The 24902-nt window shown below is 45.0% G+C and overlaps 1 protein-coding gene across 18 annotated transcripts in view; it reads left to right on the top strand.

Moving 5' to 3' along the window:
* The window catches only part of Abcc5 (ATP-binding cassette, sub-family C (CFTR/MRP), member 5), a 95126-nt gene that overhangs the window by 26753 nt on the left and 43471 nt on the right, over positions 1-24902 (top strand). For 10 of the 18 annotated variants that reach the window (XR_384569.1, XR_384568.1, XR_001781831.2 and 7 more), the window contains 10 exons: positions 28-201; positions 716-863; positions 2548-2696; positions 3554-3661; positions 6869-7225; positions 10236-10307; positions 20910-21034; positions 21157-21229; positions 22962-23165; positions 24542-24685. Coding sequence is in view for 9 of the 18 variants with exons in the window: in NM_013790.2 (NP_038818.2) it covers positions 28-201; positions 716-863; positions 2548-2696; positions 3554-3661; positions 6869-7225; positions 10236-10307; positions 20910-21034; positions 21157-21229; positions 22962-23165; positions 24542-24685 (1554 nt within the window). In the remaining 9 variants the exon portion in view is untranslated. Of the gene's footprint in view, positions 1-27; positions 202-715; positions 864-2547; positions 2697-3553; positions 3662-4055; positions 4136-6753; positions 7226-10235; positions 10308-20909; positions 21035-21156; positions 21230-22961; positions 23166-24541; positions 24686-24902 lie in introns of all 18 variants that reach the window. The other 8 variants (XR_001781836.2, XR_001781833.2, XM_006522212.4 and 5 more) reach the window with 3 other exon arrangements.

Here is a 24902-nt window from a genome sequence, read left to right as displayed (position 1 = left end):
TCCCTCACTATTTGTCATTTCTTACAGCTCATCAATATCTGCTCCAATGATGGGCAAAGGATGTTTGAGGCAGCCGCTGTGGGCAGCTTGCTGGCTGGAGGACCTGTTGTTGCCATCTTGGGCATGATTTATAATGTAATCATCCTAGGACCCACGGGCTTCCTGGGATCAGCGGTTTTTATCCTCTTTTATCCAGCAATGGTGAGTGAGCCTCTTGGCTGTATCATGGTAGCATCTTCATATGGGATACATAAAGTACTTGTACTGGGTTGAAGAAAGAGGATAGACGACTTCTCAAAGAAGGTAGTTGGTAAAGTCTGATGCTAGATAGTGCTCAGTTCACCTGAGCATAATTTTAACTTGGGAGGAAGTAAGGAGTCATTTGCATAAAAGACCATAGCCAACTGAAGGCAGAGGGAGTGTGGGTGGAGCAGAAGGCTCTAGGTGAACCCACCCCGAGACAAAACTGGAGCTACTGGGGCTGACATGGTGGCACCAGTGTCTGTGAGATCTGACCAGTAATTGTCTTCATCGCCCTACAAGGAGATGAGGATTAAATATTTTCTAACTCTAAAGACCCCTTTAGTTAAACAACAGCACAACCATGTGAAATCATGTTTGTCCCAGGAACAGGCTCTGTGCCCGTTTGGCTGAGACCATTGTGAGGCAGGTCCTGAGGTGCTTCAGTCTGATAGGGCGCTGCTTTCCCTTCCAGATGTTCGTGTCACGGCTAACTGCATATTTCAGGAGAAAGTGTGTAGCTGCCACAGATGACCGTGTCCAGAAGATGAATGAAGTTCTTACCTACATTAAATTCATTAAAATGTATGCCTGGGTCAAAGCGTTTTCTCAGTGTGTGCAAAGTGAGTTTAAAGACTTTCCTTGTGTACGTGGTGAAGGGATTTTGGATTCTTTGGGTCTATTCAGTCATGTACGTCGCTTCCTAAGCACATTAGAAACTAGACTTCCAATGTCTACAATCTTCATATAGAATCGTTTCTAAGCACATTAGAAACTAGACTTCTGATGTCTAAAATCTTCATATAGAATCGTTTCTAAGCACATTAGAAACTAGACTTCTGATGTCTACAATCTTCATATAGAATCGTTTCTAAGCACATTAGAAACTAGACTTCCGATGTCTACAATCTTCATATAGAATCGTTTCTAAGCACATTAGAAACTAGACTTCCGATGTCTACAATCTTCATATAGAATCGTTTCTAAGCACATTAGAAACTAGACTTCCGATGTCTACAATCTTCATATAGAATCGTTTCTATTTAAAAGAGCTCAGGGATTTGAGCTCGGGAACTGATTTTGCCCCAGGTGTTATTGCTAGCTAGAACGGTATGGACAAATCTAGCTATTAGAATATATGCAAATCCTCCTCTTACCCAGGGCATGGTTTTTGGCAGAAGGCGCTCAGATGATTGCCAAGAGCCCATCTATTCTGTGATTGTATAGGTACCAGAGGTGGTTGTGTGACCCCCGAGGGATGACCTGGGCTTCACGATGCCTCGACTAAGCACCTCCCTCTGTTACTTGCTAGGGGCTCCTTTTGTCATCTTTTAAAACGATTGATATAATTACAGTGTTCTCAGTGCTGGCGCTATTCACATTTTAAGTTCAGAGCAGGCATAAGCATGTGAAGTATTCTCGCAGCACAAGCCTGTCAGGGTAACTAACATGACACTGGCATTTAAACACTTCTACACAAGAATAGGAAGGCTGGGCCTTAAAAACAGTGGCATTTAAGAAGAGAAGCTAAAAAAAAAAGGATAACCTTAATTTCAGTAAAAAGTATATATGGGCTGTTAATGGACTTAATGACATAGTAACTACCATAAATGTTGTAAACATTAAGACAATTTTAAATAGAATAAAGAGTTGTTTGTTAGTATCAGGGCAACTGGTTTGCTTTCTCTGATTAAACTTTCCGGAACTTATCTGGACTCTGCTCTTATAAGGTGGTTGAACACCCCAGAGTAAATAATAAGCACTAACCATATACACAAAGAAAGCTGCCAGGTGTAGATGCAAATAAAGTGTTCTTTTTATTGAAACCCAGGAGACAGATGGCAGGGAACCAGAGTACTTGTGTTGTAGCTGCTTTCTTTCAGATTTCTTCTTGTGACTTGTTCCATTCACATCTGAATTGTAGTGATGGAATCGATAGTCCTAGGGTGGGGGCTGGACAGTGCTTACCCAGCACATGTGAGTGACGCCTTAGGTCCAGCCTACAGAACTGACAAAACCAGAGTTGATAGTCCATTAAACGGCTTTCTTTTTCATCATTGGTACTGAAGGATCATTTAAAAACCTGCCTGTATCCTAACATCATGGCTCTTGGGAGGCTGAAGAAGGAAAGTCTACACTGCACGATAAGCATAGGCTACATAGCAAGAACCTGTCTTAAACAATCAAACAAAACCCAAAATACAAAAGATAAATTTGTAGTTGGAACCTGGTTCTTGTTTGGTGGTGGAGTAACAGTTTCCCAAAGTGTGTTTTGACTTGCTTTGAGGATGGGTTGCTTTTCATTAGAAATCCGAGAGGAGGAACGTCGGATATTGGAGAAAGCCGGGTACTTTCAGAGCATCACTGTTGGAGTGGCTCCTATTGTGGTAGTGATCGCCAGTGTGGTGACGTTCTCCGTTCACATGACCCTGGGCTTCCATCTGACTGCGGCACAGGTGAGGACAGTCAGACACGTTCTCTGCAGAGCTGTGTGCTCCTCTTGTTACTTCACTTGGGACTGCTTCCAAGAATTAGGTGTCTCCTTCACTCATATCACTAAGTTGAGAAGTGGAAGAATACGGCATTATCCCTTATACAGGAATAATGTGGCTTATTTTCAGTCAGCCTGGGTTTGGGTTTAATTTTGTAAATACAGATGAACCTTTGTTTCATGTTTATGAAGAATGTTAGGTGAAAGTCTCATTCAATACAAACCCTGCCTTTAAAATACAAATGTGAGCTGAAGCCCAGAGTGAAACCCAGAGGTTAAGATATTTATTACTCTTGCAGAGGACTATGTAGTTCAATTTCCAGCACCCATAGTGGGCTGCTTGGAACCCATGGGTAACCCCAGTTCCAGGAGATCTGACACCTCTGGGCTGGGCTCTGAGGATACCACATTCATTTGCACGTACTGTCAGACACACACACACACACACACATTCTCTCTCTCTCTCTCTCTCTCTCTCTCTCTCTCTCTCTCTCATAATTTAAAAACGAAACTTTAAACTGTGATTGAGGCTGACAAGGTGGACAGAGGCACTTGCCACCATGCCTAATGCCCTGAGCCCAGTTATTGGAACACACACGGGGAAGGAGAGAGCCAGCTCCTTTAAGTTGTCCTCAGACCTCCACACATGCACTGCCATGCACACAAATGTACTCGCCCACAAGACAAATTACTTTAGTATGACTGCGTGCACTAACGTTTGATAGTTACAGCCTTCCTTCCACCCGAAAGGAGAGTGGTGCCGCCTTGTCTACTGTGTGACCTCTCGAGAGGCTTGCTCTCACCTCTTTTTTGTATTTTAAGGCCTTCACAGTGGTGACTGTCTTCAATTCCATGACTTTTGCTTTAAAAGTAACACCATTCTCAGTGAAGTCCCTCTCTGAAGCATCAGTGGCTGTTGACAGATTTAAGGTAAGTGGTCCCTTGCCCGTATCCGGAGCTATCCTTGGTACAGCTTGCTTGCTGCCTGTATTCCGAGAGTCCACATAGGCCAGCTGCACTTGCCTTTGGTTTGCCTTTAGGAGATGGAGGAGACAACTGAATTAAGGGATGAGAGTAATGCCTTTTAAAATTAATGTGCATCTTTCTCTCTCCCGATTGGCTCTGGGTTGTGCTCCCTTTCCACACTGAGTACTCTGCCAGGCCCAGCATGGATGTGCATTGTCATTTCCTGAGCTTTTAAAGGGCTTACGTTAGACCAGCACGGCCAGGTGTCTGCCGGGTTCTCCCCACCCCCTCTCGTGCCTGCTGCCACTTTGATTGGTTGCTATGCTGAGTCCTTTTGATATTTCTTTTTCCTACCCAGTGATTGCCACTACATGAGGCAGGGAATGCAGTGACATGGAAATAGTCATAAAACTAGATCATGTTGAGAAGTACAGTTAAGTAAGTATCGGCCCCTTTCCTTGCGTGGTTAGTTGATCAGACCCTTTTGTGTTCTTTGTACCTTCAGAATAACACAACCGTGTGACACAAGAGGGAGTGACGTGGGTGGGTGGAGGGGAGTAGATACTTACTTGGAAGTGGTTAATGCTTAATTCCTACAAAGGAGAGGCACTGTGTGTGCTGGAGTTCATCAACAAGACCTCACCTCACTCCTCGTGGCCTTCCTTGGCCAGCGAGGTGAACAAGGGAACAGTTCTGGTGGCCTGAAGAGTTGAAGCCCCAGGACTAGAAGGATGACTCTCACTACCTTAGAGGCTCAGGGGCCACAGTGGGCTGCCCTGTAAAGGAGAGATTAGTTGCTGGGATTTACCTCAGCCTTTGCCTTTTACAGTTAGTCAGGTGACTTGCATTGGGCCAAGAGAAGTAGTCTTCCAGAACATCCCCCTTTCTCGTGCTTTCCTCCTTCTCCTGGCTGCTAAAGGACCAGAGCCAGGGTCACATGAGACTGATGTCTGAGAGACAGTCAGAGCTTTGTCTCTCAGAAGCCACCGAACCCAGTCATGGAAGAAAGTGAAAGTTCTGACCAAAGCGCTCCCTGTTTTGTTGAGTTTTAGATGAAGAACTAAGGGAGAAAAAGTTCTGTGACCTTGCTTTTGAATTGTCTCCTTTTAAGTGAGTACAGTGTTAGCTGGTAGTATAGGCATATTTATACTGGAAAAAAGATCTATAATTTTTTTAATTGGAATCCTAGTGTAACTGCGTTGTGTTATATCTGGCAGCCCTCTGAGCACTCCCTCTTCTAATGAGTGAAAGCAAGCTGTTTTTCCTCTTTGGATTGTTGGAGGTGTTTGTTTTTGAGACAGACTGGCTGCTAACACACAGTTATCCTGCCTTGGCCTCCTTGGTGCTGAGGTTACTGCTATACACCTCACCGAGGGGCTAGGAAGCGCTGTCAGCGGGCAGCCTCCTAGAGGAAGGTGAGGTTTGTGCGTCCTGGCAGGTGCACATCTCAGTCGGTGCACATTCAGGTGTTGTCCGTCAAAGCGTGTCAGGGCTGTGGGAAGCAGAAAGGAAGAGCAGGGAGACTGCGTTCTCCGATAGGCACCACTGTTTCTCTGAATAGTCTATAGGGGCCTACACAGTCTCTTTTTAACAGATCTTTGGGGAAGGAAATGATCAGAATCATTGACGATATTATAGCCTAGTCTCTCAGAAGGCTCTGGATATACAAATCCCATAGCTGCTCATAGACAGGAGCTTTACTTAAGCCTTACGACCCCCGGGGTGTACAGGAATAGCAACTGTGATCCCAGCTCTTGTAGGTGGCAACAGGAGGGTCAGGGCTCGCGGTCATTCTTGGGTGCCCAGGGCTACATGAGATCCTTTATTTTATCTTTTAGGATTGATTTATTTATTTTAATTTTTCTTTTACTTTTGAAATTATAATTACATAATTTCCTCCATCCCTTCCCTTTCTTTAAATTCTCACACATACCCTTCCTTGCTCTCTTTCAAACTTACGGCCTCTTTTTCTCACTAATTGTTTTTCTATACATATATGTATATCTGTATGTATGTGTATGCATATATATGTTCCTAAATACATAAATACAACCTGCTCAGTCTGTATAATGTTACTCATGTGTATGTTTCAGAGCTGATCATTTGACATAGATAACCAGTGGAGGAGGGGAGGGCTCTTTCCTGGGGAAGACGATGGCTCTTGCTCTTAGCATTCCTTAGTTGCTGTAGGGTCATGAGGGCCTCGCGGGCTCCCCCAGCCTGACCCATGCTAGCATGTCTGTTGTTGTCCTTGTTCAGTTCAGTAAGATGCTTTCTTAATCTTCTTAAAAGCACGCTGGGATCCAGGAGAAGGGGGAGATTACCTGTTCCATTCATTAGTACTTGGGAACTTTAAGCCATTTGGGGTATTTCGTAATTGAGTAGAGTCCTCATCCTGCAAGCCATCTTTTCTCTAAAGATTTTCTAATGTTTTAAATTAATTTTTAAAAAGCATTTTGAAAATCACCTTGCAATAGTGCTCTGTAAAAATTTCCTGGCTTGTGAGGGGTTCGAGTATAACTAGAAAATCAGAATTTTAGAAGTAACTTTGGAGACTCTTCCCCATTTCACATTACATTTTCCTGCTCTTTGAAACAACTCTGTAGGACTCTGTAAATAAGTGGAGAGAAAACTAACTCTTTTCCCCTGGAGCGATTCTTGGGGAGGTACCTCTTGTCCACACGGGCCCTTAGCTCAGATGTTTTCCAAATCCTGCAATTAAGAGGTGCCAGGCCATGGGTGAGGGCAGTGTGCAGGCATTAGCTCTACAGAAGTGTCCTGGAAGGTCCCTGGCATCGTGATGCCTGTGTAAAGGGTCAGTATCCCTCCTGGGATTTCTAACCATTACTCTGGAACCTATGAATTTCTGTACGTGGGGCACCATATCCCTATGAGTTCTTAAATGTCCTTCTGTCCATATTAGACTGGCAGGAAAAGCAGGGTGCCTTAGTGTGTAAGCTAGCATAGAGGGTTGGGTCAGTGGACGAGCGAGGCCCTGAGACCCCTTGCCAGTCCTGAGGTGAGGCTACACTAATGAGCTACCTTTTGCTCTTCAGCTTCCTTCCACTGTATAGCCTGATGTGTTTTGCTACGTGAGTGTACGCCATAAGCTTGTCTCCCTGGTCTTGATCCAGTGTCTCATCTTTGCACCTCTCTCACAACTCCTATCAGAGTTTGTTTCTAATGGAAGAGGTTCACATGATAAAGAACAAACCGGCCAGTCCTCACATCAAGATAGAGATGAAAAATGCCACCTTGGCATGGGACTCCTCCCACTCCAGTATACAGAACTCGCCCAAGCTGACCCCCAAAATGAAAAAAGACAAGAGGGCTACCAGGGGCAAGAAAGAGAAGTCGAGGCAGCTGCAACACACTGAGCACCAGGCGGTGCTGGCAGAACAGAAAGGACACCTCCTCCTGGACAGTGACGAGCGGCCCAGCCCGGAAGAGGAAGAAGGCAAGCAGATCCACACAGGGAGCCTGCGCCTGCAGAGGACACTGTACAACATTGACTTAGAAATTGAAGAGGTAAGCTACCTACCCGTACCCTCTCTGCCACTTCAGCCCTGACTCCTGTGTCACCCCAGCTTGACCCTGGCAAGACCCGCCCTTTAAGCAGAGTATTTTGACTATGAGCAGTTTTGAATCAAGAGCAGATTGGACTCTGATTCCAAAGCGAGCAACAGAACTAATTACTTATGAGATGCTTGCTTTACTGATAAGGAGGTGAAGCACTCAGGTGGACCTTCCAAGACCCTGCTCTGGGTTGGCTTCTGGCTGTGATGGCTGTTGTAATTAAATTCACTGCTGTAACTGTGTGGGCTCCTGGTCAACATCACGTTGTGCAGCATAGAGAACTTGGCATATAAAAGGTATTCTCAATGCTGCCTTTTCTTTTTCCTTTTAAATTTATTTGACATATCTGTTTGTAGGTGTGTGCACGTGAGTGCAGGAGCCAGTGGAGGGCAGAAGACAGTGTCAGATTCTCTGGAGCTGGAGTTACAAGTGGTTCTGAGCTGCCTGGTTGACGTAGGGTCCTTTGAAAAAGCATCAAGTGCTCTTAAGCCACTAAGCCATCTCTCCAGCCTCTCAGGGCTGCTCTTAGCAACTGTATTGTAATAATTTTTAAAAATATAAGTGAAGGGTGATTTGGGTATAGAATATCATAGCTCAGCTAGCATAGACATGGGCTCTCAGAGAGTCCCTTAAAACACAGATTTTAGGTCGAAGATTTAAGATTCAAACTATGACTGAGAAGTAGCCCCATTCACACTTTCCTTCAGTAGCCTTTGGTTTTTTTTTTAAGTACCAGCTTTACACCAAGTCCTGTTGAAGGACTGAGAACAAACAACAGCAGAACCTACACAGTCAAAGCCTCTTTCTGGAGTTTACGTCCCTAGTGGACAGACACAAAGCAAGTGTCAGGTTGTGGTAAGGGACGATGCAAAGGATGGTAACGGAGCTGGGACAGCAGCTGTTGTGCTTGCATTTTTAACACATTTTCTAAGGAGAAGACCCCATTCAAAGGATGTTTTAGTCAGGCTTGGCAGGACATGTCCGTAGTTTGGGGCAGGCTGTGGTAGATCACTATGAATTTGAAGCCAACCTGGATACATAGTGATACCCTAGCTAAGAAGGTGGTGGGGATGGGCATGGCAGGTAAACCCAGTAAGTACCAGTGAGAGAGGGGAGGAGAGAGAGGAGAGAGAGGGTAGTGTTTGAGCGGAGAACTGAGAGAGTGAGTCGTGAGACTGTCTAGGGGAGAGGGTCATAGCTAAAGAGCAGAAGCAGAGAGCAAGGCTCTCCGTCTGGAGTGTGCTGGTTCCTGGACCAGGATGAGTGTGGGAGATGATGGCCGATGGCAGATTTGCAGAAGTGCCTGTGGATACATAATGTCCTGCTAGGCTCAGAAGGGTGTGTGGAGAAACAAGGAAGGAAAGAAGGAGAGGTCTAAGGGGCTGCTCCTCCTGCTGCAGTGCAGGAGGAAGACGGGAGAGTGATGGAGACAGGGCTGGGTAGAAATGCTGCAGAGCTAGAAGGAGGCACTGCTGCAGCAAGTGGCCATACTGACCGCTGCCTGGGGCACCGTGGGCAGATCCAGAGGTAGACCCAGGAGACAGCATCCAGATTTCTGCTCTTAGCAGGCGGTCGGGGGTGGTCACCGGAAACTGTCATGTAGTTTATCCCACATAGGCCAATCTTAGCAGCAGTTTGCTTACTTGATGACGATTACTGATTTCTGAGGTGGTCCCACCGTGTCACTAATCAGCTCTTTTAGATACTGGCTTTGCATACTCAACGGAAAGTTACTCTTCCATTTGGTAATGTGATACTTGATTCAGTGAGGAACTCACCCTTCCTCCTGAGCTCAGAGCCCAGTGAGGGAAACAGACACAGGGTTGGCTTGGGATATCTATCGGGACACATGATTAGCAGATGTGGTAGAGCTGAAACTCTGGTGCGAACTGCCTGCCTGCAGTCTGGGATCACTTCTGCACCACTGCTCTAGCCTCCCTCCTTCTCTTGGGGACTTGATTACCATCACACAGAACTGCCACACACGTGGCTCTCCTTAAAGTTAACTGTTGGCCAGAACAATGGCTCAGTAGTAAAGAGCACTGGCTGCTCTTCCAGAGGACCTGGATTCAGAGCATCCGCACCCACAGGCGGCTCACAGCCAAGCTCCAGTTCCAGCGGTTCTGACACCTTCTCCTGGCCTTTGCAGGCACCAGGCACACAAGTGATATGCAGGCATACATGAAGGCAAAACACCCACACTTATATTAGGCAGGTGGATCTCTGAGTTCGAGGCCAGCCTGTTCTACACGGTGAGTTCTAGGACAGCCTAGGCTACACAGAGAAACCCTGTTTTGAAAAACCAAACAAGCCGGGCGGTTGTAGCGCATGCCTTTAATTCCAGCACTTGGGAGGTAGAGGCAGGCGGATTTCTGAGTTTGAGGCCAGCCTGGTCTACAAAGTGAGTTCCAGGACAGCCAGGGATATACGGAGAAACCCTGTCTCCAAAAAAACAAAAAAGAAAAACCAACCAAACAAAATAATAATAAATAAAACAATAAATAAAGCCAGGTGTGGTGGCGCACGCCTTTAATCCCAGCACTCGGGAGGCAGAGGCAGGTGGATTTCTGAGTTCAAGGCCAGCCTGGTCTACAGAGTGAGTTCTAGGACAGCCAGGACTACACAGAGAAACCCTGTCTCGAAAAACCAAAATAAATAAATAAATAAATAAATAAAAATGATATTTTAATGTATATAATACTACATGTAGTTCCTACTAAAAGAAAATAAAAATTACAATTAAGTAATTTTAAAGAGTTCTGCCTTGCAAAAATACAATTAAAAAATAAAAGCTTATACTGCTTGCAGAGTTGGTAAGAGGCTAAGACTTCCTAAAAGTGATTGTGTGTGACAGTCTTTCCAGAGGGCTTCCGTGTCCCTGTACTGATGGACCAACTGCAGGTTCTTAGGATGAGTGGCTGGTAGTCTCTTGATGTCGTTCCTCTCTCTGTGCTTCGTCTAGGGCAAACTGGTTGGAATCTGCGGCAGTGTGGGAAGTGGAAAAACCTCTCTCGTTTCAGCCATTTTAGGCCAGGTAAGACGTTTGTTATGCCCTTGGTATTTTCTGGTCCTTTATTAGGCTTGGCTTAGCAAACATTTCAGGAACGATAAGCTCAGTTGCTGAAGAGTCAGTAGAGGCGTGTTGGTCCTCGTCCACCCCGCTGCTGGCCACAGTCTCTTGGGCCACCACCAGGCCAGTGCCGGGCTGTAGGGAAGCTCCAAGACACCTCTTCAGGGGTGGGAAATGCAGTCTGAGATGTGGGAAAGTCAGAGCTGGTTCAGGGCTCCCTGGGCCTGTGACGAGGCTGGGATCATGGGGTTCTCAGACTCTGGGACATTTAGGCACCACTGGGAGTCAAGGAAGAGCCAAGAATGGGGTTGGGGGATGGGGGTGTTGGGCTAGGAACAGCATCTAGCCTGGGGCTGGGGGCAAGGGGAGCTCTGGCTTGTCCCAGCGGTGATTGTCCTTAGCTTGGCAGAGGCAGGCTTGGTGGCAGTTGTGGCTGGGAGCACAGAGAGGCCTTCTACAGGAGAATTAAGCTGTGGTTCCATAGGCAAACGCCTTCTCCATGCTCCCCACAGCGGATCTTGATGAAAGAGACAGTCTGTGGTTCTAAACAGTTTATTGGCTGTTCATGGTGGAAAATGGATGCATACTGTATCATACTCACTTCTCAGGGTGGGCCTGAGATCAAATACCTTTTACAGAGAGGAATGTCTGGGAAGGGAAGCTTATGGGCAAAGCCCTCTGGGCCTCTAGGTACCTCATTAGCATGGAGAACTCTGTTTTGGGCCTATGTCACCACAGGACATACTTCTTTTATGTAAGGAGCATGGCACATGTTCTAGGCAGGGAGTGGGGAGTTGCCTCAATCTCAGGTGTGTACCTACCGAGTCTCTGGGCCTCTGCACGCTCTATCTTACCAACAAAGGTGGAAACAAAGGGACTGTGATCAGCGCTTCATTTCTCCATCTTAACAGCCTTCTGTCTGGAATGGTGCAGTGAATGCCTGGTGACTGGCTAATAGACGCACACCGCCACCATTTGTTCCCTGTGCCTCTTCTCATTCAGGAAGTAGGGAAGTAGTTACTGGATGTGTGTGGCAGGTGTGCTAAGAAAGGAAGCAGCAGGGATGAGAGGGATGATCCAACACCCCACACTGTAGATTCTGACGCGTACTCTCGCTTGATCTTCAGCCTAAACCCTGAGACTGTTACTTCTTCAGGGAGTTCATGTCCAGAAGAGACTCAGTGATCTAGATACACAAGTGTATCATGAAACAGCAAGAGAAAAGTGTAGCACTGTGAGAGAGTGAGGGGAAAGAGTAAGCACAGATTCCTTGAGTGTGTAGAACCCAGTCATCAGAAAAGAGTAGGTGCCAGCATACAAGATTTCAAACACCTTGACTTTGATGCAGATGAAGATGGGCATGCAGTTGGCGCCACTTCTTGCCAGGTGCCGCCTTCTGAACTGTTGGGGACAGTGGGACCTGTGTTTTGAAGACAGTTTCCTTGTCCTGTTTGGTACCAGCCATTGTAGTGTACTGTAGTCCTCCTAGAGCACAGGACTGCGTTCTGCTTTATGCTATGCTATGGTCCGTGGGCCCAGCTCTGGGTCTGTAAAAAGCAAGAGCCTAACAGGTGGTTTCTCATAATCAGCCAGATTTGAGGGCCAGTTATGAAGCTGGGGCTCTTGGGAGTATGAAGGTCATCTTTCACAGCACTTCTGAACATTTGCCAGGTGCTGCTTTTCAGGGGGTGTCTAGGCTGTGGCTAAGCTTAAACCAAGTGGGTTTTGGCTTTCGTGGATCCAATCCTGGCAGCCAGACAGGGAGGCTGGTAGTGCAGGTCAGTTGTCCTTTCTTTAGAGTTTAACTCTCCGCTGACAGTGTTGCTGTGAGCAGCTAGGAATGTAGCTTTCTGATTTGCACAGCAAATTGATTGCCAGTTTGTAGGAAAATGTCCCTGCACACACAGTGTGTGATGGTGTTCGTAAGGGCGGGCTTATTTGTCACGCATTCCATGCGTTCATTAATGAAACTTTGCTTCATAGCGTGATCATCCTTAACTCAAACAGGGTCTACTGTTGGTCTCAATAAGAATCATGATACAAGTGGTGCATCAGTTGGTATCAAGCCTGATAGAAGACACATCAGGGGGCTGCAGAGATGGCTTAGCTCAGCACTGACTGCTCTTTCAGGGGAACCACATTGAATTCCCAGCACCCACATGACAGCTCACAACTATCTGTACCTCCAAGATTTGACAGTCTCACAGACATACATTGATGCAAAAACACCAAGGCATATAAATTAAAAATAAGTAAATGATTTTTAAAAAAAAGAAAAAACAAACAAAAAAGCTTTTGGCCTGAAGAGATGGCTCAGCAGTTAAGAGCACTAACTGCTCTCTTCCAGAAGTCCTGAGTTCAGTTCCCAGCAACCACATGGTGGTTCACAGCCATCTGTAATAGGACCTGATGCCCTCTTCTGGTGTGTCTGAAGACAGTAACCATATGCTTTCATACATAAAATAATTTTAAAAACAGAAAAAGAAAAGAAAACACATCAAAGCTATGGCTCTGCATGCAGCCTCTTGATGTTGGTGGGAAGCTCTCTAGGCTTATTATTATTATTATTATTATTATTATTATTATTATTATTATTATTATTATTTGGATGCTCTTCACATCAGTTGATATAACCTGAAGTTCTGTTTCCTCTCTGCTCCTCACTTCACAGAAGCAGCTGATCTAGTCAATATCCTGGATGAATCCTATAGATAACTTGGCCACCCTCGCCTTGAGGCAGGTTCTGGCTACAAATTTTTATGGCACCCTCTCCAGGGAACTTTGAAAAGAGGCCTTCTTGCTTGTTGTATTGTTAGTTAGGGTTCTCTAGAGGAACAGAACTGATAGAATGAATGCTTATATATATTTATTCACAATATATGAATTACATAACAAACATAATATATGAATATATGTACACATGTGTTTATGTTACATGATGTATATACATACAAACAAACAAACAAATAATAAAATATGTATAAAGGGATTTTTGTTTGTTTGTTTGTTTGTTTGTTTTGTTTTGTTTTTTTTGAGACAGGATTTCTCTGTATAGCCCTGGCTGTCCTGGAACTCACTTTGTAGACCAGGCTGGCCTCGAACTCAGAAATCTGCCTGCCTCTGCCTCCCCAGTGCTGGGATTAAAGGTGTTCACCACCACCACCTGGCTGTATAAAGGGATTTTTGAATGGCTTACAGACTCTGTTCATTTTGGCTAGTCCAACAATGTCTGTGTCCTAATAGGATTGTCAAGAGTCCAGCAGTTATCCAGTCCACCAGGCTGGATGTCTCAGTGATTAGCAAAATAATGCTTCAGCAGGAGGATAAATTAACTTGCCAACTAACGTGAGGGTAAGCATGGAAAAAGTAAGACTGTCCTTCTGCCATGTCCTTTTACTTGGGCTAGCACCAGAAAGTCTGCCCAGATCTCAGTGATCCAGATGTAGAGTGGGTCTCCTGCCCTCCAATGGTCTAGGTTTAGAGTAAGTCTTTCCACCTCAAATGATCCAGTCAAGAAAACCCCCAGCAAGTGTGCCAGGTGCTTGGGTTTCAGTTAATTCCAGATGTAGCAAGCTGACAACCAAGATCACCCATTGCAAGCTCACTTCTTCTCACCTTGGCACATACTTACATCTTACGTCATGCTTACTTTCCACAGAAAAACAATAACTAGGTTGTAATTTTTCATAACATGATATAACTATCCCATGTACAACCTCAAACTACATATTTTATAGTAGGTGATATCTTTGAGGAATCTTGGTCTTTTACTGTCTTATAACAAATGTGGTAACTCTTCATACTAACTCAATGTTACATTACATGATGAAGAAATAAAGAACACAAATATCATTTAATATAGATATATACTGCACAAATACATTCTTTTTTTAATAAAGATTTATTTATTTATTTATTTATTATATGTATATTATATGAGTACACTGTCATCTTCAGGCACATCAGAAAAGGGCATTGGATCCCATTACAGATGGTTGTGAGCCACCGTGTGGTTGCTGGAAATTGAACTCAGTACCTCTGGAAGAGCAGCCAGTGCTCTTAACTGCTGAGCCATCTCTCCAGCCCACACAAATATGTTCTTTGTGTGTGTGTATATAATATTATATATATATCATATATTATATATATCATATAATATAGATTATATCATATTATATATATATCATATAATAAAGATCATATCATATATATCTTCCATTTAATAATGAATGGCTGCTCTGCACATCCTACTCATGACTTGTTGGGTCAGATACTACCCAGTTCCTGATTGACAGCTCAGTTGCATGATAATGTCATGGTCCATTGTCAAATGTTCATTTTCTACTAAGGTTCCATAGCAGGCCAATAGCAGTCTCTCCAAGGGAGAACAGTTGTCTATGAATAATGGTAGAGCTTTGCTCCAAAATACCAAGAGGCTCTTTTGTGATTCTTTTACAATGGCAGAGCATCTCTGTCTGCCACTGACACCTCAAGTACTATCAGGTCTGCTGGCTCATATGGCCCCAGTAGTAGAGCAACCTGCATGGCAGCCTGGACCTGCTGAAGAACCTTCTCCTGTCCCAGGCCCCACTCAGGTAACAGCTTCCTGGGTCACTTGTTATATGGGCCTGAGTAACACACCCAAGTGAGGAATGTGCTGCCTCCAGAGTCCAAATAGGCCCACTGTTGCTTTTCTGTTGCTATGAAGAGACACCATGACCAAGGTAGCTTATAGAGGAAACAGTTTACTGGGCCTTACAGTTTCCATGACCATCATGGCAGGAGCACAGCCCAGGTAAGCAGGCATGGTGGTAGAGCAGAAGCTGAGAGCTCTATGTCCTGATCCACAAACTAAAGACAGAGAGAGTTAATTGGGAATCTTGTAGGCTTTTGAAACCCCAGAACCTGCCTCCAGTAACATACCACCTCCAACAAGTCCACACTTTCTAATTCTTCCCATGTAGTTCCATTGACTGGGGACCAAGTATTCAAACATGTGACCCTGGGGTGGGAGGCATTCTCATTCAGAACACCACACCCACTGAGGATTGTCCTTCTTTCATGGTGGTGGGAGGAGCCAAGTGCAATAACTTATCCATCACCTAGGGAAGAATATCTCTGCATTTGTGTTACCAACAAGTTCAAGGTGTTTTCTCCTCCTGCTCACTTGGTACAATCAGCATAATGTCATCAGTATAGTGGGCCAATGTGATATTTGTAGAAGAGACAGATAATCAATATCCCTTCAAACTAAGTTATGAAACTAGGCTGGAGAGTTAATATATCCTTAAGGTAAAACTGAAGGTATGTTGTTGGCTTTGCCAACTAAAAGCAAATTGCTCTGGTAGTCCTTATGGACAGTACAGAGAAAAGGGCATTTGCTGGATCAGTAGTTGCATACCAAGTAGCAGGAGATGTCTGGTCAAGCAAAGACACAGCTGGTACAGCAGCAGCAGAGTCACAGTCACTCTCCGTAATCCAGCTGTCTTTTGCATAGACCAGGTCAGAGCATTGAAAGGAGACTGGGAACCTGCGCCGTTCATGTTCTACAGTGGCACTCGTTTCTGTCATTTCTTCAGGGATACAGTATTGGTTTTAGTTCTCTGTTATCCCTGGTAGAGGTGACTCCAATACATTCCATTTGGCCTTTCCAACCAAAATAGCTCTCACTCCACAGGTCTTGGAAAAATGGGATTCTGCCAGCTTTTAATTGTATCTATCCCAATTATGCATTCTGACACTGAGAAATAACTACAGATGAGTTTAGGGATCCACAAGCTCTACGGGGACTCCATCAGTCCCTGACCTCCAAAGACCCACGTTAACTAGATGTTCACAATGCTTCTTGTGGTCTTTCAGGATCAGTTTCACTCAGAACAGGTATCGAATACCTGGAAAGTCTATGATTATTTCCTTTAACCCCTGTGTATTGTTTGCTTTGTAAAAAGCCATAGATCTTCTGAGGAAGGTGGGAGAAAGACTAACAGTAAAACGTTTAGATATTTTCTTCAGGTCATTCTTCCAGGGGATCTAGCAGTTCTTCATTCACAGGGTTCTGGGCCTGCAAACTGACTCAAGTCTGGAGATTAGTTCCTGGACCGAGATTTCCTATTCTCCCATCCAATGGAGGCTTTCTTTGTTTGAAAATTTTCCTGCTTATACAGATGAAACAAAAACATAGATTTATTATCTACCGTGGGACTTTCTGGACCCGCCAGCACCATTAATTTTTATTATTGCTTAGGCCTTAGCTTAGGCCACCTCTCAGCTGGCTCCTCTAATTTAACCTTATCCTAGCTCACTACCCACCATATGGTTCTTTACTTCTCTCGGTCTTGGTAAGTCAGAACACCTCTGTGTCTCACTGGCAAATTCTTCCTGCCTCTGCTTCTTTTCCCAGAGACCTTGGAAGCTTGGAAGTCCTGCCTAGCTACTGGCCATTGTGTCCATTAACTCTTTATTAAGCGAGTCATCCGTGAGGTAGCTTTGTGTTTACAAAATACTGACACAGGTGATGAGCCATAAGAATAACAATATCAGTGTCTGGCCAGCACTCAGCTCTCTGCTGGCACAGCAATCAACAATTGAATAATACAAAGGCAACCTTCACACGGTGTACAAAAAGCTTACCCCAACATTTATCAATTATCATGGTAACTTAAGGTCCCTGTGAATTATCGCACACTAAACGTCCCCTTTCCCTGTGCTGCCCGTCACAGGTTAGGCTATGATGCACGTCATTTTCCTTTTGGTGAGTCTATGTTGCCAGGTGGCCTCTGTTACTCCTGGCCCAATAAGCCCGTTGTATTAACGTCATCCAATTGAACTGTAGCATCTCCATTCTGTCACAAAGAAATCAGTGTTGACAAAGGCCTTCAGATGTGCGGGTGTCTCCTCACCCCTCAAATTGGGGTGCAGAGAGCCCACTGAAGTGGATGCCTCCATGGGTGGAAAGAAAGGCTTTGGGGAGATCAAACTGCCAAGGCTATCTTGGGTGAGGAGGAGAGGGCAGAAAGAAGAGCAAAAATGTCAGAAAAGCAGATTTTATATGATGGTCAGCAGAGTGGGAGGCTTTGAGCTGATATAGGCTGTTCAGAATGACCTGACTGGTAACCAGATGCCCTTCCCTGAGGTAGTTGACCTTTGAGAACAGATTAAGGAAGTTTCCTCAGAGTTTAAGAGAAGTTGCTCTGTTTATCCAATAACAGTCCTGTTTTGGACGTTGTCACCAGCACTGCCTTTTGAGGGGCACTTTGAAGGGTGTGGGGGATTGGGTTTTACACGGCCTATCCAGTCTAGTGTTGCAATTTCCCAAGCCGTCAAATCCCTTCATCAACACTAAATGAAGGGATATCAGATATTTCTAGCTCTTCTTCAGCAGGCCATCTTTTTAATTAATTATTTTATTTATTTACATTCCATTCATTGCTCCCATCCCAGCTCTCCCCCACAGTTTCTCATCCCATCCCCCCTCCCCCTTGCCTCAGAGAGGGTGCTCCCCCTTCCCCTCCCCTTCCCTGGGCCTCAAGTCTCAAGGATTGGGTGTATCCCTGCTGAGGCCAGACCAAGCAGTCCTCTGTTATATATATGTGGAAGGTGGGAGGGGTGGGCTTGGATCAGCCCATGTATGCTCCCTGGTTGGTGGCTCAGTCTCTGGGAGCTCCCAGGGGTCCAGGTTAGCTGAGACATAGGTCTTCCTATGGGGTTGCCCTCCGCTTCAGCTCCTTCAGTTCTTCCCCTAATTTTTTTAGGGGCCCCTGACTTCATTCCAATGGTTGGGTTTAAGTATCTTTAGCAGGCTATCTTAAGACAAATCCTTCACCTAACCAATTGAAGGAATTTTTGGCTGTTTGGGTTCAGGAATCACCCCACAAACTAATCAGACACTGATCTCAGTCAAACAGGGATAGTTTATTTTCAGACCCCTTCCCACCCCTCACCTCCACACTGGTCCATCAAGGACATAGGCCAGACTTGGGAGCTGAGACTGCAAGCCTGACTGTTTCCCAGAGGCAACTTATAAAGCAAACCCCACGACCATAAAGAGTCGTACACAGATGCTGGAAGTGCTGCTGGACAGTTGCAGACGTTGGCTCAGGTCCAGGCTTATTGTAGCAAAGTCTACAAAGCAGTTCTAAGTGACCTTTATTGTGACTGGCTCTAAAGGAAGGCGAGAGCCTGGTCTACAAAGTGAGCTCCAAGACAGCCAGGGCTACACAGAGAAACCCTGTCTGGAAAAAACAAAAAACAAAAAACAACAACAACAACAACAAAAAAGCCAGGTGGTGGGGCGCATGCCTTTAATCCCAGCACTTGGGAGGCAGAGGCAGGTGGATTTCTGAGATCAAGGCCAGCCTGGTCTACAAAGTGAGTTCTAGGAAGGTGAGGATCTGGGGAATTTCCAAGAACACCAAAGCAAAGAACTTAACAAAATATGCAGTTAATGTTTAACTGGGCACGAGAAAGGTCCTCTGTAACAATGTAAGATGGCTGGCTGCAAACATAAAACAAAATGGCTACAGTAATGTTGGAAAGGCAGTGGCTACCTAGGTCTTAACATGGCACCCTTTAAAAACTTTCATATTAAACCTAGAGTTTCAGTCAGTCAGTCCACATTGAAAAACTCAACCTGATCCAATTTTATGTTCCCCATTATCCCATTCGTATAAAAATCTATTTCCACACATATTTCCCAGACTTCTACTTGAATGAATTGGTTAAATCATTAAGCTCTTCAGTAGTGTAGGGCACCTCCTCATGGACTACACTTTCTCTCCTTTACACCTCCTGGCATCTTCTTCAGGGAATGTCACTGGGCATCCTACAGACACTGTAGGATCAATTCCCTCTGCAAAGGTGAAAGGACAGTATTGCTGCTGGTAGAGATGGGGATGCATCCTCTGCTAAGGCTGGGGAGATAGATCCTGCAGAATCTGAGGGTTCGAAGTCCTCAGCCACAGTAGGGTCCCTCCACACCTCCATCAAAGTTACAGGGTCCTCTCCTTACCTTTAACCATGGACAGCCAGCCACCACAACTGAGGCTTGGAGTTTTGGTTCAATGCAGCAAAATTATAATAAGGGTTGCAATTTAATTTTCTATCATCCTATGGAACAGATTCTCCTTGCATACTTAGAAACCTGTAGACCAGTGCCTCTCAGCCTTCCTAATGCTGTGACCCTATAATTTAGTTCCTCATGTTGTGGTGACCCCAACTGTAAAATTATTTTGTTGCTACTTCATAACTGTAATTTTGCTACTGTTATGAATTGTAATGTAAATATCTGGTATGCAGGATTTCTGATACTCAGCCTTCAATGGGGTCCCAACTCACAGGCTGAAAGCTGCTGCTTTAGACTGTTTATTTGATCTCCAGCTGATCCTTTGTATTCATTTTTTTTCTTTGCCCTGGATCCCAAGATGCTACAACGAGGTTAATTCTTCTCACTGGGCTCATTCTTTTCCTTTGTTGTCAGTTTACCCAGATATGCTAGAAGCAACCAGCCAGCATCATTCTTTTTCTAATTTTTCCACAAATTATCAAAAGTTTTATATATTGAGTCACTAAATTCCTTGCTTCTTATAGTAGGTGAATCAGGATAATCGAGTGTATCTATCTTGATAAATTCTTCTAAGAGTTCACACCATAGATCTGTGGGGATTTCTATGCTTCTTGGAGAGGCTTCAGTAACTGTAGATATTAGCAAACTGGAAAGCCGACTCCAGGTACTTAAAATTTCATCCTTATAAGTCTGTTTCTCTTGAACCATTCATGGTACCACAATCTGTTTTAGTTTTGGTTCCCTAGGTGTCATTTGACTGTTGATGTATTCATTTGTTCACATAGTGACATTTATCAGGTGTGTGTGCTGGTGACATGTTTACACCGGCTTACAGTCACGGGATTTGCTAGGGAAGCTTGCAGTCCGTGGGATCTCACTAGATTGTTCCCCCAACAGGAAGGCCTTGGATCTGGTGGTTATTCAGTCGCAGATACTGAGTGTCCCAGCTTCTTTCTGTCTGTTCTGAGTCCCAGAGAAATAGTGCTAATCACTGAAAGAAAGCCTCAGCACCAGGATGATCAACTTGGTGACAAGAGTGAGGGCGAGCAGGCGAGAAGGGAAAACATCTTTTCTCCATTCCTTGCATGTGGGCTGGCACCAGAGTGTGGCCCACTTTGGGGTGGATCCTTCCATAGCAAATGATCTGATGAAGAAAATGTCAAACAGATGTGCTCAGGTGCTTGGGTGGTAGTTATTCCAGATATATAGTCAACTTGATAGTCAGGACCAGCCATCAGAGTTATACTTTTATAGTGACATTAATTTACAGTTAGAGAGTATGCAACAGCTGTGGGTTGCTGATTGCAGGGTGTGTGAGCAGTCAATAAGTAAGTATAACATCCGTGTTCTCTGTTGCTGTAGCTGTCTTAAGAACAAAAAACGTGTGATCTGGAGTTAAGTCCTAGCAACAGCCAATACTCAGTCTCCATTGACAGTGTGGGTGCTGTGTGTTTGTTTACGGTGATATTTTGATTTACACCGCTGGATGATGTCTGTCTCCCTAGATGACGCTTTTGGAGGGCAGCATTGCCGTCAGTGGGACCTTTGCTTATGTGGCCCAACAGGCCTGGATTCTCAATGCCACTCTGAGAGACAACATTCTCTTTGGGAAGGAATTTGATGAAGAGAGGTAAGCTATATTTTGTTTCTGTCATTGATCCTTTGGCTATGTGTGAGAGAAGGCAGCCCATCAGTAGGCTTTTTTTTCTTTGTAATCAAGTACCTAACTTTCTGTGACTTTGTGTCCTTCAGATACAACTCAGTGCTGAATAGCTGCTGCCTGCGGCCTGACTTGGCCATTCTCCCCAACAGCGACCTGACTGAGGTACAAGCTTTCCGCCCTTGATAGCCACTGTAGCACAGGTAGCAGGAAAGGCTTTGGAAGGCTTTGGAAAGCTTTGCAAAGACACGCCAGAATCCCTTCGTAGGACGACCTCCTCGGACAGAAGCACACAGGGAGGGAGCACTGTTTTCACTGAGCCATTACCAGTAAAACTTTTGTTGATCAGCGCAAGGATGTCAGCCTTGCTTGTTTTAGTTTTTTTGTTTGTTTGTTTGTTTTTCGAGACAGGGTTTCTCTGTGTAGCTCTGGCTGTCCTGGAACTCACTTTGTAGACCAGGCTGGCCTCGAACTCAGAAATCCGCCTGCCTCTGCCTCCTGAGTGCTGGGATTAAAGGCATGCACCACCATGCCCGGCTTTGTTTTAGGTATTTATATACCTAAGTACTAATGTATTTCATATGCCATGCAAATCTTAAGCATATCTCATTTGGATTCCAAATTGTTTTGTTTTGTTTTTGCTACGCTTAATTATGTTTTTTAGCAGAGCATAGTGATGCATGCATTCGTCTCAGAACTTGTGAAGTAGAGGCAGGCAGAAGCATCCTGGTCTACATATCGGTGCTAGGGCTATATTGTGAGACGCCCTGAGAGGTGGGGTGGTGGAAAGAAAGAATTGTGTAGATATTTTTTAAACTGCGAGTCAAACAAGTGCGTGCTGAGCTGCTTTCCCAGGTTCCACGGCCTTCGCTAGACAGAAAGAGCCTTAGGATGCTCTCTCCCCTCTGTCCTGAGCCTGCTCTGGAGCACTGTCTCAGGACCTGCTGTGTGCTTCCTTGCTGGTGTTTCTCTCCTGCAACCTGTCCTGTGGCCTCTGGTCTGGCACTTTTGTTTAGCTGACTTCAGTTAAACCCTCAAATCAGATTTGGTTATGGTTCCTACGTTCTCAACTCTTGGTCCCCAGATCAGTGGTATCAGTGCCACTTGGGAACTTGTTAGCAATGCCTTGTTAGGGTATACCTCTGAGCAGTCTCTCATAATAACCTCTGCAGGTAATTCAGAAACATACAGAATGTGAGAACCTCTGATCATCAGCATTTTTTGTCTTTTGTTTTTATTCTAAAGATAACACTTTAAAAAGCAACAGAAAACCAGGTAGCGTTTGGCAATTGATTAATTTGTTCAGATAGTGGCATTTGTCAGGTGTGCATGCTAGTGACACATTCCCCAGTTGCCCAGTATTTAGATATAAAGGAGTAGGACAGTAGTTTGTATGCATAAGAAGCTTTTAGTTAAGGGAGCCAGAGACCCAGATAAATTGGCACAGAATAAGAAGGGCCCTCATTTGTGGGTAGAATTAGAAGAGGGTGGAGGAGTGTCCCAGAAGAGATGATGCAGGCTTCATGTCGACAAAGCATGATGCCATGTGGGTTCATATTTTACATGTTATTTTAAGTCTCAGGATACCCATGGTTGTTAGTGTTTAGATTCTTTCAAGGTTCTTAAAGAGTTTTAGGCAAGGGTGCCTTTTGTTTTGAGGCATTCTTTCTGGAGAAGAGGGTGACCTGGGGCGGTGTCAAAGGGTGACCTGGGGCAGTGTCAAAGCCACATGGATATCTGATTGGCACATTGATAGTTGTAGGGTGACTTCCTCAGCCCCTAGAAGTTTCACACAGGCAGTTTGTGAAGGCTTTGGAAATGGAGATGAAAGATGACTGGGGTGCCTGTTAAGCGCTCTTCTAGATTTAAGATAGAGGCTTTCCTTTTGGGTTCATAGATTGGAGAGCGAGGAGCCAACCTGAGTGGTGGACAGCGCCAGAGAATCAGCCTTGCTAGAGCCTTGTACAGTGATAGAAGCATCTACATCCTGGATGACCCCCTCAGTGCCTTAGATGCCCATGTGGGCAACCACATCTTCAACAGTGCTATCCGGAAGCGCCTCAAGTCTAAGACGGTTCTGTTTGTTACACACCAGTTACAGGTATGGTACATTGTCTCCTAGGCTGCTCATGTGGGCTCAGTAATGAAGAGGGCTTGGGCCAGAGGTTCCTAGAGTTAACTGTTTTCATTTCCTCACCAAATAGCCAACGTAGCAGTCCTTTGTGTGGCCGTCTGAATCGGGGGTCCTTGGAACACACTGGTTCTGCAGCAGACCTACAAATTAAAGGGCTGAGAAGAGCAGATAGAAGTGGACTTTGGAAGGGAGTTAGTGGTAGGAAGCACTGAGGTGGCATCTGTCGATGAGAACAACAAGCGCAGTTTGTACTTTCTCCCCATCAGTCATGGCAGGCATTAGAAACCCACTTGGGATTATCGCTGTCTGAGCTGACAGCCTAAGTTTGGGGCCTAGTTTCTCTTTTTTGTAAGTTCTATATACTTCTGCACACAGTGAAAGGATTTGAGTTAATTTATTTGAGACACTGATTGTCTCTTGCTTTGTAGACTAGGTTGGCTCACCCACCTCTTCCTCCTGAGTATGGGATCAAACGCCTATGCTATACCACACTCAGCCAGGATATAAAATGTCCTGGGAAGCTTTTGTAGCTCCACCACCCAATGTTGTAGAGATTATCTAGTCCTGTCCTGGGGTTTCCACCCTGCCTTTGGCTATTTAGTTCCTGGATAAAAGACACACTCAACCCTTATATTTACAATAAGCCTTAATCAGCACAAGAACTGGGCACGTATACCCTCTATGCCACTAGAGTCTAATCCGTATTGGTGTTGATAACCCCGAGTTATTACTTACTATGTTTCATCTCCAATTGGCCAGCCCTCAGGATGGCATTTTCATGACTCGCCTGCCCCATGGTGGCTTCTCTCTCTTCTTCTACCTTCTCTTCCTCCTATTGTTCTCCCCCACCCTAAAGCCCGGGAACCCTAAACCCCTCCTGTGTCTCATCTGCTCAGCTATTGGCTGTCCACATCTTTATTCACCAATCAGAAATAACTTGAGGGTAAGGTCTGTGTGTGGACTCTCTTGTTTCTGGGACAACCAGGTCTTGGGAACCCTCACTTAGCATTATAATAGATGGCAAAAGACGAAACCTTAACACCAGAAGACATAAGAAATTCTATCTGACCTGTGTCATAGGGCGCAGTAAGGTAAAGCAAAGGCTCTCAGTCTTGAGACTGTAGACTGCTGATTCGTTGTTTGGCGGGGGTAGTCTGCTGTATGCATTCAGGTCTTGGTCCACTGTACCCCAGTGGTATCTTATTTTGACAACCTGAAATAGTCTCATGTTGTCAAATGGGCAGCCAAAGCATCTCTGGTTGAGACATACCGAGTTAAGATTGGAGGTTTGAATGTATTTGCGGGAATATCAGCAATTTGTGTTTCCTCGCCATTGTCTCCAGTATCTGGTCGATTGTGATGAGGTGATCTTCATGAAGGAAGGCTGTATCACAGAGAGAGGTACCCATGAGGAGCTGATGAACTTAAATGGGGATTACGCTACGATTTTTAATAACCTGTTGCTGGGAGAGACACCCCCAGTTGAGGTAAGGCTTACTGCGTTTATATGTCTCATTTCTACACAGGCAGGCATGATGGCATGGAAGCCAGAAGAGCCCAGTTTAACTCTGTTTGCCTATGGGTTCCCACAACCACACTTTTGTGCTGTGTTCACCTGCTCCTTCTCCTGTGGAAGAGCAGGATGAGGAGCGGGTGAGGGCTGGAGAGGTTCGCTCCTTAAACCGACTAAAGCAGTGTGAGGCT

The sequence above is a fragment of the Mus musculus genome, chromosome 16 (assembly GCF_000001635.26).
Source record: "Mus musculus strain C57BL/6J chromosome 16, GRCm38.p6 C57BL/6J".
In the NCBI taxonomy this organism is placed as follows: Eukaryota; Metazoa; Chordata; class Mammalia; order Rodentia; family Muridae; genus Mus; species Mus musculus.
The sequence above is the reverse complement of the archived record's forward strand: the minus strand, read 5'-3'. Positions and strand labels throughout refer to the sequence as shown.